We start from the raw sequence: 15416 nt of genomic DNA on the forward strand, positions 1-15416 counted from the left end.
AAATTATAGATTATTTATAAATAGATACATGCAAATAGGGCAGAAAAACTGAGTTCCAATTCCAATATCATCATCACAGATATAATGATTTTACTAGTTATAGTGAAAAGTAGAAGAGAATTTGAGACAAAAAAAATTAATCCCTTAAAGCTTTAACTGCCAAATGGAGATAATAAGAACCTGCCCTGTCTACTGTCTACCCTATATGGTATCTGTGAGAATCAAGCAAGATAATACATGTGACACTGTTTTGTACATCGAAAAGACTACACAATTCTGATTATTTATAATGAGTAATAATAGTAACTCTATCCCACAGTTTTTGACACCAAGTGGTTATTATGGCATCTTTATTTTTAAATTTATATGTTATTTTATGGTAGTATCTTTCAAGAAAACAATTTTTGTTTGCCTAATTCCTCAGTTCAGTGTAAATACTGAGTTTCTTATAATGGAGTGATTAAAGATAAGTCAAAAAGTAACCTACTTGCTTTGTAAAGGAATTTTGATAATATCCACTAGGAAATCTTTTGTTAAAATGTTTCTATCATATTTATTACAATAGGTTGACTTAAAATTTTAAATCATATACATTTTGATATATCCAGCACACAAAGGAGACATATCTGTTTAGTTATTTGAAAAATGGAATTATATTTTTAAAATAATATCATTTAAATTAAGGTAAGGAGTAAATCAAATTGGCTTCTCAATGAGGAAGAGTTCAGCTCTTTTGGTTCTAGTTCTGAGGCATGGTTTTGAGAGTTACTCCATCAACATTTTCAATTCTTCTTTAAGTGCTTTAATTCTTGCTTAAACCAACTGGGGTGGTTCTTTGCAACTAAGACACCTGCAGAGACATAATTTGCTAAGTTTACATCCTTTGTTTCATGTGTTTCTTTTGGAGCCAGATAAAAAGAAAGTTAATTTAGATCAACAAACATCTAGTCAGTGCCTAGTGTGTACCAAGCAATTTTCTAGGTGCTGAAGATACAAAGATGAAGGAGCTACACCATTCCCTGTGTCCAGTTTAACCCTGTCCAATGTGGCCACCACTTATATATGTGGCTCTTGATCATTAGTGTGATCCAGACACGGAACTGGAAATTTTATTTAAATTTCATTGCTTTATATAATCACATATGACGGGTGACCACTATATTGTACAGCACAGGTCAAGGTCAAACCAATAGCTGACTTGTGGCTAGTAAAGACAGGCTGCACAAGTAATGTGCTTTTGTCCAGTTTTTAAGTAAAAATGGACTATTGATTTTTTGATTTTAGGGGTGAGGATGAAGAAAGTTATGCACTGGTTTGGGAAAGTAAACAGGAACAAGGGAAACGGTTATACAATTTTGTAAAATATGATCTGTGTCATTTAAATGTCCCCTGACATTCAGAATGCAAAGACATTGCTCAGATAGGAAAGGGTCCAAAGCTGAATTCTACATTTAGCATCTTTTGTCTTTTATTTTAAGTAGTCTCAGGATCAAAGACTAGGAAAGAGGAATAAGTTTTAAATCAATTTATTTTTTAAAATCAAAAGTACTATCAATTCACATGAGTCAGGGAGAGAAGTGAAAATTTAAATATCACTTCTAAGACTAAGACTAAGGGTAACAGATAAGAATTTATCTTATCTGTTAAGAAATATATCTGTTACTATCTGGTGTATGAGCACTGCTAAGAACAATCCATTTTATTTTTTTAGATATTTAAAACTTTAAAAAATAGGCCAAATGTTGTGAAGGTTGGGGCCCCAAAACAAGATGTATATGCAGCTCTCAAAGGTTATGCAGTTGTGGTTACACTTGACTACACTGCTGAGTTAATAGTGCTCAAGGCACTTCCTGCCGGGTGCATCCTCCCGGAACTGTGGTTTTTCACCATAACTAACCAAAGGTGGGTTGAATAGAAGGGGCAACAGAGCCACAGTACTCTTTGAGCAATGGACCACTGTGCTCTTTCTTGGTGATTTCTGTTGAACCATGAAAGTGGTATCATCAGAAATAATGCACTCTGGATTTCACAAAAATTCATAGAAATAATTGGTTTGTTTCTGAATAGCTGGATTTCATGTTAAACATGTAGTCTTAATCATAACACACCTCTGTGGCTCCGATCCTTTAGAAATGTGGCTCACAGTAAGGTGTAAAGGTTTTATTTGACTTTTACAGAAATTAAGGCAGGAAAAGTGTTGTACATTCAGTAAAATAGTAGCAATATTGGGGCTGGGAATGTAGCTCAGTTGGTAGAGTGCTTGCCTTGTATGCACAAAGCCCTGAGTTCAATCCCCAGCACCGCCCCCCATAGTAGCAATATTAGAAATTGAGTTTGGGTATGAAAACCTCCAATTTGCATCTCAAATAATATATCCATCAGAAAATGGTCACACTTTCATTTAATTTCTGGGTCTTTTCTACAGAAATTAAATTTAAAAATACTAAACCAGTATATTATAGTTTTAATATCCTATAGAAGTGAATTGAATTTCCTTATACAAATAAAAATGGTAAAAACTATAATCTAGTCACCACTTGCCAGAATTAGAACTGTCGGTAGAAATTAGTGAATGAGTATCAGGATAAATGACTATAAATTAGGACAATATGCCCATGGTAGCAACAAGCACAATAATTATTAAATCATCATTCTTTTGATGAAAAGTATTGGTTCTGCAATCAGAGCCTGTAGGTTCCAATCCTGGTTCTCTAGTTTACTAACTGCAGCTCTAAACAGCTTTCTTAACCTTTCCTGGGCTGTTTTCTTTAATTGTATAATGGACAGAGTAACAATAATGTTTCTGGTAGAAGGTTTGTGTCAGAATTTATAGACATGACCCTGTCAGTGGTTAGGCCATTTTAAGTGGTTGCTGCTATTATTTGGTGTTGGGGATTGAATCCAGGGTCTCAACCATGCTAAGCACACCTTCTACCACTAAGCTACACCCCTAGTCTTTTTTGAACAAAATAAAAATATCTTCTGAACAGATACCTTACCCCCATATCAAGGGAATTTCCTTGATAAGCACTCATCCTTCTTTCCTGGTCTTTGATGCTGAGACCATGTTTCCAACCCTTATTTATTTATTTACTAATTTATTTATTTAGAGACAAGTCTCAATAAATTGCTTAGGGCCTCGCTAAATTGCGGAGGCTGGCTTGGAATTTGGGATCCTCCTGCCTCAGCCTCTGGAGTTGCTGGGATTACAGATGTGTGCCACCGACTGGGACAGATTTTAAACCGAACTGTATCCCTTGTTGGTATTTTCTCAAACCATTGCAGCACTTTTGCCCACAACATTTCCTTATCTGTGGCCAGCTCTGCAGCTCCCTCTTTAATACTTTTGTTTACTCCCACTTTATCTTAAACAGTAAATTTGTAATTGTTTTTTAGTTCTATTTTGTCAATATATACCAGTAGCCTCACACAAATTTGATTATAACTGTGTAATGCTGTGGAAAAGCTTGGAATTGCATTCTAAAATGATCAGCAATGTAAATTATAAAGTACAAAACAGTGTGTGTTAAAGTACTCTCAGCAATAAGTAGCTTTTTTTTTTTTTTTTTTTTTGAAGTATCTGAAAGAATTAGGCTGGAGAAGGAAACAATCCACACTAATAGGAAAAGAAGGCCACATTTAGGAATGAGGGACAACAGAACACAAGAGAAATTACGTTTCTTTAGTTTTGCCAGTTTCTCTCCTGAAAGATATATTAGGCCTTCATTTTGAGGCCGTCCACAGATGAAGAGAACTGTGGACCAACAGAAAAAAATTGACAGGGTTTCCTTATCTTTCAAAAAATCATAAATAGAACATTCAGAAAAGAATCAGGATGAGCATGGCACTTTGTAGGGGAAGTTGAAAACATTTAAATGGGCAAGGACTGAGACACTGTCATTAAAGGGTTCAGATCACAAATAACCCATCCAACTGACAGGCGCCTGTGAGGAGCAATCTTCCTCGCTGATGACTGAAGCTCAGTAAATGTCTACAGCTCTTCTCGAATAATCTATTAGCCGCACTGAGAGTCCACGCACTTTATCAGTTTTTGCACACGACCTAGGGTAAGGCTAAACTCTTGCTTTCAAACCCTTTTCTCTCCTCATCCCCTTAAGTTTTAGGGTTGTGTGTAGGGTATGTGTGCAGGATTTTAGAGGTTTTCCTCATCCTCCTTTGAAAAAAAAGAATAAAAGCATTTAAATTAGCGGGAGGGCGGTTAACAACCGCAGCCCTGGCCCCACTGCACGCCTCGTCGCCACTCGAGATTCACTGGTCGCCTACCCTGGAGCAAGAGTGTAACAACGCCAACGGCCGCGGGGCCGCAACCGTTGCAGGGAGGCTCGCGGCAGGCGTTGCGCTGCCAGGACTCGCAGGCTGGCGGAGAATTCTGGAGGAGCTGGGAGCTAGGCACTGCCCGGCCGCGGATGGCTTTTGACGAACAGGTCTTCCAGCCAATTGGAAACCAGGTTGACTATCTCTCCTGCCAATAAGGAGCGGGACCCGGTTGGGGGGCGCTTCCCGCGGGCTGCGGCTGAATTCGATCCTGCGCGGCGGCAGTGAGGGCGGGGCGGAGGCTCGGCTTGGACGGCGGGGAGCGGATTAGGGGAGGAGGGAAGACCGGAAGCCACGGTCGCGTCCCCAGCCTTAGATTCGCTCCCCGGGGCTGGGAGCGGAGACCGAGTAGAAGGGAGAGGCTGAATGTTGGCTCGGTAATAAAGGGGAGCGGCCGCTCCGGAGCCTCCTCCCGGGGCTCCCCCCTCAGCCCGCCCGCCCGCCCGAGCTCTGAGCCACCGGGCTTTAGGGCGCGCGCCCCCCGCGGACGGCCCGGCAGCTGAAGAGACGCTGCCAGCGGCGGGGACTGGCCGGCAGTATCTGAGGCCCGCACCTCAGCGCCACCCCCACCGCTTTCCCGCTGGTGTCTCCGGCCGGCGCCATGTCCTCCTCCTCCTCCTCCCCCAGGGAGACGTACGAGGAGGACCGGGAGTACGAGAGCCAGGCCAAGCGCCTCAAGACCGAGGAGGGGGAGATCGACTACTCGGCCGAGGAAGGAGAGAATCGCCGCGAAGCGACGCCCCGGGGCGGGGGCGATGGCGGCGGCGGCGGCGGCGGCCGGAGCTTCTCGCAGCCGGTAACAAAGCGCGGCGCCGCGTCCTGCATGCCCGGCGGCTCCCGAGGAATCAGGGCTGGGCGGCTGGGCGGCTGGGCTCCGGCCGGGCCTCGCTCGCGCGGCGTTTTCCTTTTCTGCTGCGCGGACGCGGCGGACCGGCGCCGGGCCCTTTTGGGACTCGTGTTATTGCCTTTACCTGTTTCCCGCATCCCGAGCTCGGGCCCGGCCGGGAGTCAGCAGCCCGGCTCTGAACTCATGGAGTGTCGCGGGGTTGGGGACGTCGCTTCCGCTGCGGGGGGCTTTGGAGCATGACTTGCTCTTTGTTGGTTAAAACTCTGGCGTGGGCCGCCTTTGGGACCTGTGCTCCCTGGGGCTCCTCTGGCCGCAGCATCTCCGCGCCGGGCACCATCACTGGAGGGCTCTCGTCACATCGGTCCTGAGGAGAGAGCTACTAAGTGACAAATTACGCCTTCACGCTCAAAGCTTACTTCCCCTGAAGGTTTCATTAAAACATTTTTTTTTTTTTTTTTTTTTTTTTACCTTTGCAGGCCTGGTGTGCATACTTGGCTACCCAGTTTTGTGATGATGGCTCAGTATAGCTCGGTTACAAAAATGTGTTGGCAGGTGTTAGTCCACCTTTACTTTAAAGTAAAGCCAATCTTGTTAAGTAATTTTGAGGCTTTCATTAGTTATTTACTCCAAATTTGCCCCGCAAAAGGAGGAACTGAACTCCAGTCTATTAAGCACTTTTCCTAGAGTCTTGCCTTTGATGGGGGAAATGTTGGCTAGAAGCAGAAGGAAGTGTGCAAACCATTTTATTATCTACATCAAGTACTCAGCTTCAGCTGGATGGAGACTTTATTAAGGAAAGAAAAGCGAAGCAAACGTTTCTGCCCTTTTTTGGTGCACTTACAGTGTGTTAATGACTTAGATGTTCTTAGAACATTTAGTATATTTCATTTGTGACTAACTCCAAACTTTAAGTGGAACTTACAAAGTTGTCCATTAAAGTGATTTTAGTACATTAAAGTGATTTTATCCTTACCCTTTGTAAGAGGCAAATTGGAAGTCTTTTAAAGCTTTTTTCCTTGGGGCTTGTGTAAAAAAATTCTGGTCAGCAGTCTCCAGTGTTCTTAAACACGGAAATGTGACAGATATGATTGCACCACATTTTAAAAAGGAACTTTTTCTTCCTCTGAGAACGTTTCCTTAGCTTTTTTCTCTTTCTTTTTTCTTTTTTTTTTTTTTTTTTTGATTTTGCACCTAGCTATTTGAAATATTCAGAGTATAACTTTGTAGTGTGAAAAAAGGAAATTCTTCTCAGGAAGTTTTCCAACTTGTGTGAAAGTTGGAAATAGGAATGTTGTAACGGATATTTAGGTATATTTAATCAGTATATCTCTTTTGCCAAAAGTCTTGGTTGGGTTTTTGTGCAGCGCCATAAAATGTCTTTAAGTCTTGGAATACACTTCAGTCAGTTTATAAAAATTTGTTTTTGAAAACATAAAGCGTTAAGCGAATAATATTAAATTGGGTGGAGTAGTGGAAATAGCACTGAGCTAGGACTTGAGGAGGGTCAGGAGTCTTAGCATACAATTTATGTGACCTTGAAGAAGTTAATTACTGCTCTGGGTTTTCTTAGTCTGAAACTATTGAAAGTTGAACTACATGCCTTCCTCACCTGAAGCCTTAGTTAAGTAATGAACTTAATGCAGGTTTTAAATTACCCAGGCAGAAACTAACATATGTAGACTGAGTTATAAATTCTAGTTTTTGTTAATCGCACTGCTGTTAAATTTCTTAGGAAAGGTTGAGTTGCTTTCGTTTTACTTTAGAACTAATTCTGTACTGTGGAATATAATGAGGCTTATTTCTCCTGTTTTTAAACATTGTTTTCCCCTGTGAGGTTTTTTTTTTTTTTTTTTTTAACCATTCTACCATTCTTTCTCTGGAAACTTATAAAGTAGGCATTCCTTGGATAGAAGTTCACTAGCTAGTGCTTCATCTTGCAAAAATATGGTAATTCATCTAATTGAAGAGAGTTTGGCCCAACTTTGGTGGTCCTTCAGCCTATGGAAGAAATACCTTGGTCAAACTGTTAAAGTTAATGCAGATTAGATACGTTGATCGACAATCTTTTCAACTCTAGTTGGAAGTTTGTAAAATACGAAGACTTCTGAAAGATTTACATTGTTTGGCTGTTCATAATTCAGTTTCTGTGAGTGTTTAAATAGTATGTAAACAAAATTTAAAGAGGAAAGTAAATATTTAAGAAAGACTTGAAGATGAATTGATCTTTGTAAATTGATATTTGAAGGTGTATTAAGAGTAAGTATTTTAAGTACAAGAAATAAAACACCTTTCAAATTTGAATCTTTGGTACTTATTTTTTATACAGCAAAAACTCCCAAGGTTTTAAATTCACAAGATTGATTATGGAGGTTCATGCCATTTATTGCAGTTATTTTATTCTTGTGGAGTAAATAGTGTTCTTAAATTTAGCAGACATGAACTTCAAATCATATTATTGAATACTCTTTGGTATCCTCTTAATTTTATAAAATTAAAGCATTAATAATATTTGCTTAATGCTTGACCTCCAAATGTTAGGGCTTCCCGTGGAAAAGCCAGTTGAATAAATTGGGATGGTGTTAATTTATTTTGTAGACTGTTTTTCGGTCATTGCGTTCTGCTAATTAACCAACAGAGATTGAGTGATTTGTTTGCTGATGAGGTAAAAATTTAAGTTTCTCAACTTTTAATAAATAGACTTGCAAGTAAAATGCCAAGATAAAATTATAGCTCCTAGGATTTCTAAATAAAGGATTATACATTACATAAAGAATCCAGTTTGAATTCATGATAAACTACAACACTTCCATAATGTATATTACAGAAATGATAGGACTATTATGATGGCTCTCTCATTGGACGAATATGGAATGGAAGATAGGATAAGATCATTTAGTTGGTTTAACTGCCATCGAAGTTTCTAAAATAGCAAACATGGCCAGTTATGTTCTCTTTTGGGGGACTGGGATACTTAAGAATGTGTACCCCCTGAAGGTAAATACTATAACTTGAAGGTGTGTAGCAATAGTGTCCATTATTTCCTCTAGTTGCTATAGTAGAGTGAGGGTTTTTAGGGCTAGTTTTGGGAAAGAGTTGAAAAGTAGGTTTTACTATCTTTTGGCTTTAACAAATGACTATCTCTTCATGTTAGTATGTCTAGTGAAAAGAGCAGAGGGTGGGAGTGTGGCTCAGAATTAGAGTGTGAGATTAGCATGCTCAAAGCCTTGGGTTCAATCCCCAACATTGGAAAAAAAGAAAAAGTGCTAGTAGAGCCAGTTAGCATAACCAAGGTGGGTTATCTTCCCTCTTTTGCCAACAAGCTTTTTAACTTAACCTGAGACTCGGTGGTCTGTATGATTTTTAATCCATTAAAAACTAGTAATTGAATCAAGAGTTCAAAGCCAGCCTTAGCAATGGGTGAGGTGCTAAGCAACTCAGGGAGACCCTGTCTCTAAATAAAATACAAAATAAGCCTGGGGATGTGGCTCAGTGGTCCAGTGCCTCGGTAGTCCTTGAGCTCCTGCCCTGAGCCAGGTGCCATTCTCAGTGATGAGACATAATATCCCATTATCCAGAAATATCCCATTATCCAGAAATCTGTGATGATGCTGCCTCTATTGCCTTTTTAACCTCTATGAAATCGAAATGCAACTTAGGGCTTGTAGATACAACCACAGTGACAACTCAGATGAGCTTAAACAAAACAAAAAACGAGAGAATAGGGAATTTCTTGGCCCACGTAACTGGAAAAGCCAAATAATGGCATTAGTTTCAGGCATGGTTGGATGTCATAAGGACTTGATTCTCTTTTTGTGATTCAGTTCTGTTTTTATTCTGTGGTGTTAAAGCTAGACTTAGATTCTTAAAGGTAGCAAACAGTACCCTTTCTCTCTCTAAATGTCCGTATTTATCCTCTTTGGGATCAGTGGTCCAGTGCCTCTGGGGAGGCCACTTTTGACTGCCCTCCTTCCCTTAATGCTGGGCTTCTTCTGAAGTTGGAGAGGCATGATTGTGTGATTAAAAATGTTGGTGGGATAACTTTGATTTGAGGTTTTTGTTGTATACATTGTATTGCTGGATATCAAACTCAGAACTCGGGGCCGACTCATGGTAGGTGATCTCTTCTATTAGGCTATATCCTCAACCACCCCCTCCTCCCTATTTTTTTTTTTTTTTTTTTTAACCAGGAGGAGCAAGGAGTTGTAGGTATGCAAAACCAAATGATTTCTACTATCTAAGCAAATAATAATAAAGGCTTTTTAAAATATATATTAATCATGTTTTTTTTTTTAATTTTGTTGTGTGATTAAATGTACCTAAAAGCTTGAATAGTTTTCTATATTTTGGGTCTGTTACATTGTTTTTTAGAAAGAGAAGACAACCAAATAAAGAGATAAAATAATTTAGGAAGAAAAAAAATGTAGATTAGCTTAAAATGTAGTATGAATTAATATTTACAGCATTCCTTGCAAATTTTGTCCTGATCTATATAAGTGCCTGAAGTGAGGGAGGTAATAATCTCACATGTGGAAATACTCATTTCTTGGTTCTATATTGATAAAATCTAATGTATCTAGAGAAAGATAACTAGAATGGAGAAGGCACTTAAAATCAACTCATAAGTGTAACAGGAGAATCTGGAGGATATTTAGTTTAAGGGTAAACTGGGGTGTGATTTAAGAAATTGCAAATAATTAGAAGATTAGAAGATGGAAATGTAGGTGAAGATAGCGGGTGCCAACTATCATTTATTGAGTTTTCAATAGCTATATCGAGCACTGTTTGACATTTTTTATGTTTGAATTATTTATTGTAGTTTTGCATGATAAAGAATTTGTGGGTTTTTGTTGTTTTTTTTTAGCAAAGCAATTAAGGTACAGAAAGGTAATATAATTATCCTAAGATCATTGAGTCAGTAATTGTTCAAAGATTTGAATATTGGTTTTTGACTCAAAAAAGCCATTTTGGATGGGAAATAGCAAAAGACAGATTGGACTGTAGATTATGAAGAATTTTCTTAAAGTATGATAGATTGTCTTGAGGCTAGATTATCATTTAGCATTGTGTTTGTGGGTGTTTGATGTCAGGGAATGAAGTACTGAATTTTAGGTTGGTCTTTTAAAATTCTATACAGGAGGAAGAAAAAATGTTCAGTAGTTCTTGAGCATGTGTTATGCACAGAGGTATAGGGAAAACAAAAAAGCTTTAAAGACATTATGCCTAGCCTTTGTGAGTTTGGAATTTAGTTCTTGCTTACAAAGACGTGTTAATGGATTCTTGTCTTTTCTTTCAGATAGAAGCTTAGTTTGTACTCTATTGAGCTTCTTTTGTCTGCAGTAGAGACTGGTCTTCAGTCTGCAGCAGTTAAAATTAGATCTTATGATTGGTATTATTGGTTTGTCTTTGAGATGACCTTTGAGGGGCTATATGTTTTTGTCTCTATCCTGTAGTGGAAACCAAATAATGCCTCCATTATAGTTGACTCATTTATTTAAAGAAGGGATATACAGTTGGGAAAAAAATGTACATTGCAAGCATGCTTTCATTTTTGGGGTGTGCACCTGGAATATTGTTTCTAGTCTGGTAAATAATAGATCATAATAGACCAGGAGAGACCCAAATATCTAAACATTTGAAGTAGAAGGGCTCTGTATGAGAAAGGATTTAAAAATGACTCCATAAGCTGGAGAAAAAATGACTGAAATACTATTATGTATATAGTATATATGTAATACCAAGTTATCTACCAGTTTAGGAATCAGATGGCATAGGATGATTCTTAAAAGAGGTTATTTTCGGTCTGGGGATAGCATGTGAGAGAAGCCCTAGGTTCCCCAGCATCATGAAAAAACAAATAACAAGTAAATTTAGGGTAGATGAAATAGGCTTTCCCAGTGATTTTTTTAGATTTCTTGTCTCCAATAATACAAGAAGAGAAAATAGTGATTTAAAAAGAATGCTAGTATTTTGGGTGGGGGTGGGGTGAGGGACACAAGAAATGATCTGGAGGGGAAAGTAGAAATATAGTTTGAAAAGACATCTTTAATACATCTTTTACATTTGAGGCAACCCTAGAGTTTTAAATTTTTTTTAATACAGAAAGAACTAGAAAACTTTTTGTTAAATAAAGGAGGACACAATTTCAAGTTAGGGAAATATCAAAGTAGATAAACTCATGAATAGAAGATTTGTTGAATGGAAATAAGTAAAATACAAGGTGTGAGGATATGTCTTCTGCCTTGAGGTTGAGAAAAATCACATCTTTCCGCAAGTATCATGTTGATTACATCTAATATTTTCCGGTTTTTTTTCTGTTGTAAATTCTTTTTTTAAAAAAAAAATTTATCATGTAATAATTGTACATATTTATGGGGCACAATGTGATAATTTGGTACATGTATGCAGTGTATCATATCAGAGTAATTAGCATTGCCATGTCGTCCAGCTTTTAGGAAATGACTTTGGTAATGTTAAAATGAATTCTTTTGAGGGATTTTTAAATTGGTTCTATAACCCCCCCCCCTTTTTTTTTTGTGAGAAAGACTACTTTGAAAAGTAGTTACTTTTTTTTAGCACTATTCAGGATAGAGATTACTCCATAATGTGAAGGGAAGAGGAGGAGATGTGATCAGTTGATTATTAATGTTTTATTAAAGTAGGTGGTAGGCTCATGGGGTTTTTTAATATTCTTAATGCCTTCTTTGTAGGTCTTAAGTATTACATAATTTGGTAACTTTTTTATTATGTAAAATCTTCTATTACATATACCCCTAAACTTTTTATTCAGTTTTGTTTTTGTTTGGGGTACTGGGGTTGAACTCAGGGGCACTTGACCATGAGCCACATCCCTAGTCCTATTTTTTGTATTTTATTTAGAGACTGGGTCACACCGAGTTGCTTAGCACCTCACTTTTTGTTTGTTTATTTATTTTTTTAATGTGCTGGGAATCAAACCCAGTGCTTCATGCATGCTAGACAAGTGTTTTACCACTGAACCACAACCCTGGCCCAGCACCTCACTTTTGCTGAGGCTGGCTTTGAACTCGGGGATCCTCCTGCCTCAGTCACTGGGATTACAGGAATGTACTACTGTGCCCAGTTATTCCGCAGTTTTTTAAAAGAATACTTTGTTGTAGGTGGACAAAATACCTTTATTTATTTATTTTTATATGGTGCTGAGGATTGAACCCAGTACCTCACATGTGCTAGGCAAGCATTCTACCACTGAGCTACAACCCCAGCTTTATTCAGCAGTTTTTAAGAACATTTTGCCATTTAGGGTTTTTACCTATCTGTATCTGCATAGCTGTGTTTATACTTCCTACCCCAAACTATTTGAAATTGGTTCCAGACATCATGCTACTTCATCCCTAAATACTTCAACATTCCTAAGAATAAGGATATTCTTTTACATAACTATTTTCATACATATTATATTAGATAAATCTAATGTCCTACCTGTATTCAGAATTCTTCATTGTTCATCTTCTATAGCAGTTTTTACTTAGTATAAAATGAAGTCTTACTATTGCATTTGGTGGTTGGTCTCCTTAGTCTCAATCTAGAATCTTCTTTTCACTATATTTTGATACTAGCTTTTTGAAGAGTCCAGGCCAATAGTTTTTTATTGTCCTTTTATCTTTGCCAGCTGATTTCTAAGAATTGCAAGAAATGACTGTCTTAGCTATAATTTGTAGTTACTATCTATTTTGAGAGTTAAACTTGTTTAAATAACAAGATATGCTCTAAATTAAGAAAATATTATTAGTGCTCTCTTCCTGGATATATTTAAGAATTTAATGATGATAAAGTATATCTGATGTTGAGTTTCACCTAGTAGAGACTTGTTTATTAATATTACTTGAGGGTGTTGGTATACCTAGGGTACAGTCAGAATGAGTAATTTCTAATTTAGTGACATTTAATGACTATTTGTTTAACCGTAGAAAAGACCCAACATAGAAATTAAGTGAAATTTCAAGGATTGAATTAGTGTTTGCAAAAGACTGAATTTATTTGTTGAATTTGACAATAGCATAAGAGTAGTCCTGTGATATTTTATGTATTTAAATCAATTTCTTTATCCTCTGACAAGAGCAGCACTTGCCATTTTTATATATTTCCTAACAGTCTTTGTAGAAAGTAGAATTGGAGCTGGGTGTGGTGGTACACAAGGCAGAAGGATTGCAAGTTCAAAGCCAGCCTCAGCAACTGTGAGACCCTGTCTCAAATTAAAAAAATTAAAAATGCTATGGATGTGGCTCAGTGGTTAAGTGTCTCTGGTACAAAACAAGTAAAATTGTCAAGTATTTTAAAGTAGCTTTAAAAGGAGTTAATTTTCTTAAAACAGTGCTTTTAGATTGGTCTATTCATAGGAGAAACGAAAGTTAATAGATTATGTTGTATGAATCCAGAAGTTGTATATGAAGTGGTGATGAAAAAAAGTGCCTGGTGTCATTTGTAATATAGATCTTTGTCTTAATAGAGCTCGGATTCAGTGAATGAGAGCTATTTGCATTTTCAAAGTAATGCTTGTAGATACTGTATTTTATTATAAATTTTAAAATTGTATATATATATATATATTGGGAATTCCTACTAGACACACTCAAATATACAAAATACTCCATTAAAAGCCCAGGAGGGCTGCAGTTTTGATTAGTCCCTGTTCATCAGCACCTATGGTACCTTATATATTTAAATTGTCATGTGTGCTAAGTGAATAGCTTCAAGTTAATATATAGTGGAACTAGGTAACCGATTAAACAAGAGCAAAAGATTATACAAATTTACTATTAAGGACAAAATTTTAATTATAACTTTTCATTTGGACTGTGAAATTTTGATTTTATGGAGGTAAAACTTAGAAAATTATGACTATTAATTTCTATTCATAGCTTGCCTTGTGTGTATGCTGAAATTTTTTTTGCGATTTCCTTGAAATAAGTTATTAAATATTTTTTGTACTTTTTATTGAGATAAAATGCTCTTTTTTAGGAATTAAAATTTTAAGCCAAATATTCAGGTAATGATTTATCCTCAAGTTCTTTTGCTAACTTGTGAATTTTAGTTTGGTTTTGGAATTTTATTTTTAATGTTACTTTTTAATACAGACTGTGAAATTTTGATTTTATGGAGGTAAAACTTAGAAAATTATGACTATTAATTTCTATTCATAGCTTGCCTTGTGTGTATGCTGAAATTTTTTTTGCGATTTCCTTGAAATAAGTTATTAAATATTTTTTGTACTTTTTATTGAGATAAAATGCTCTTTTTTAGGAATTAAAATTTTAAGCCAAATATTCAGGTAATGATTTATCCTCAAGTTCTTTTGCTAACTTGTGAATTTTAGTTTGGTTTTGGAATTTTATTTTTAATGTTACTTTTTAATACAGAGTTGAGTTTACTATAAAAGATGCAATTTAGACTGAAAAGTTATTAACTATTAACTAGATACTGTTTTTTCTGTTTAGGAGACAGGTGGAAGTCATCATAAAGTTTCTGTTTCACCTGTTGTCCATGTTCGAGGGCTCTGTGAATCCGTGGTGGAAGCAGACCTGGTGGAGGCTCTGGAAAAATTTGGGACAATATGGTAAGGACAATAAGAACTTCATTTAAGTTGGAAACAGTATGGTAGAATAAGCTTTGCTTGCTTATTGTATGTATTATTTGCCTATGACTGTATTTCTTTGGAGCCTTTTAAGCTTGTTATCAATTCTCCCCACCCCTCTCAGTGCTGGGGGATGAATCCAGGGCGTTCTGTATGCTAGGAAAAAGCTTGACAACTTAGCTACATCCTTCAATCTTAGACTTGTTATTTTAAATCTTCCTGGTGTGATGCTAAGTATATTATTGTGGATCTATGATCACTTCTCAATCTCTCAACAAGGTTGCATGTAAAATTTTAAGTGAAAACATAATTAGAAAAGTGAATCTGCTGCCAAAAGTAGACACTCAAATTCTAAATTATTTTTGGAATATGTCTGGTTGTTATTCTCTTCTTAGTATAGATAATCTAGAATTGATTTATTTTTAAATTTTTCTTGTGCTGGGGATCAAACCTAGGTCCTTATGTACTCCAGGTAAGCACTTGACCACTGAGCTACATCTCAGCCTTATTATTTTTTTTCTTGATGAATGTGTTTGGGGTTTTTGTTATTGGCATTGAAGGCACAGACCAAGTTGAAATATGTAAATAGAGAAATTTCATTGTATTTGCTGAGACAGCTTGATT

At 37.0% G+C, this 15416-nt stretch overlaps 1 protein-coding gene across 1 annotated transcript in view; it reads left to right on the forward strand.

The window, feature by feature from the left end:
- The first annotated feature begins 4602 nt into the window (after positions 1-4602).
- Hnrnpll (heterogeneous nuclear ribonucleoprotein L like) overlaps positions 4603-15416 on the forward strand; it is a 35614-nt gene continuing 24800 nt past the window's right edge. Inside the window, exons 1-2 of the mRNA XM_076833126.1 lie at positions 4603-5131; positions 14656-14774. Coding sequence (XP_076689241.1) covers positions 4937-5131; positions 14656-14774 — 314 coding nt within the window. The 5' untranslated portion in view covers positions 4603-4936. The remainder of the gene's footprint in view (positions 5132-14655; positions 14775-15416) is intronic.

This window comes from Callospermophilus lateralis, chromosome 14 (assembly GCF_048772815.1).
Source record: "Callospermophilus lateralis isolate mCalLat2 chromosome 14, mCalLat2.hap1, whole genome shotgun sequence".
Lineage (NCBI taxonomy): Eukaryota > Metazoa > Chordata > Mammalia > Rodentia > Sciuridae > Callospermophilus > Callospermophilus lateralis.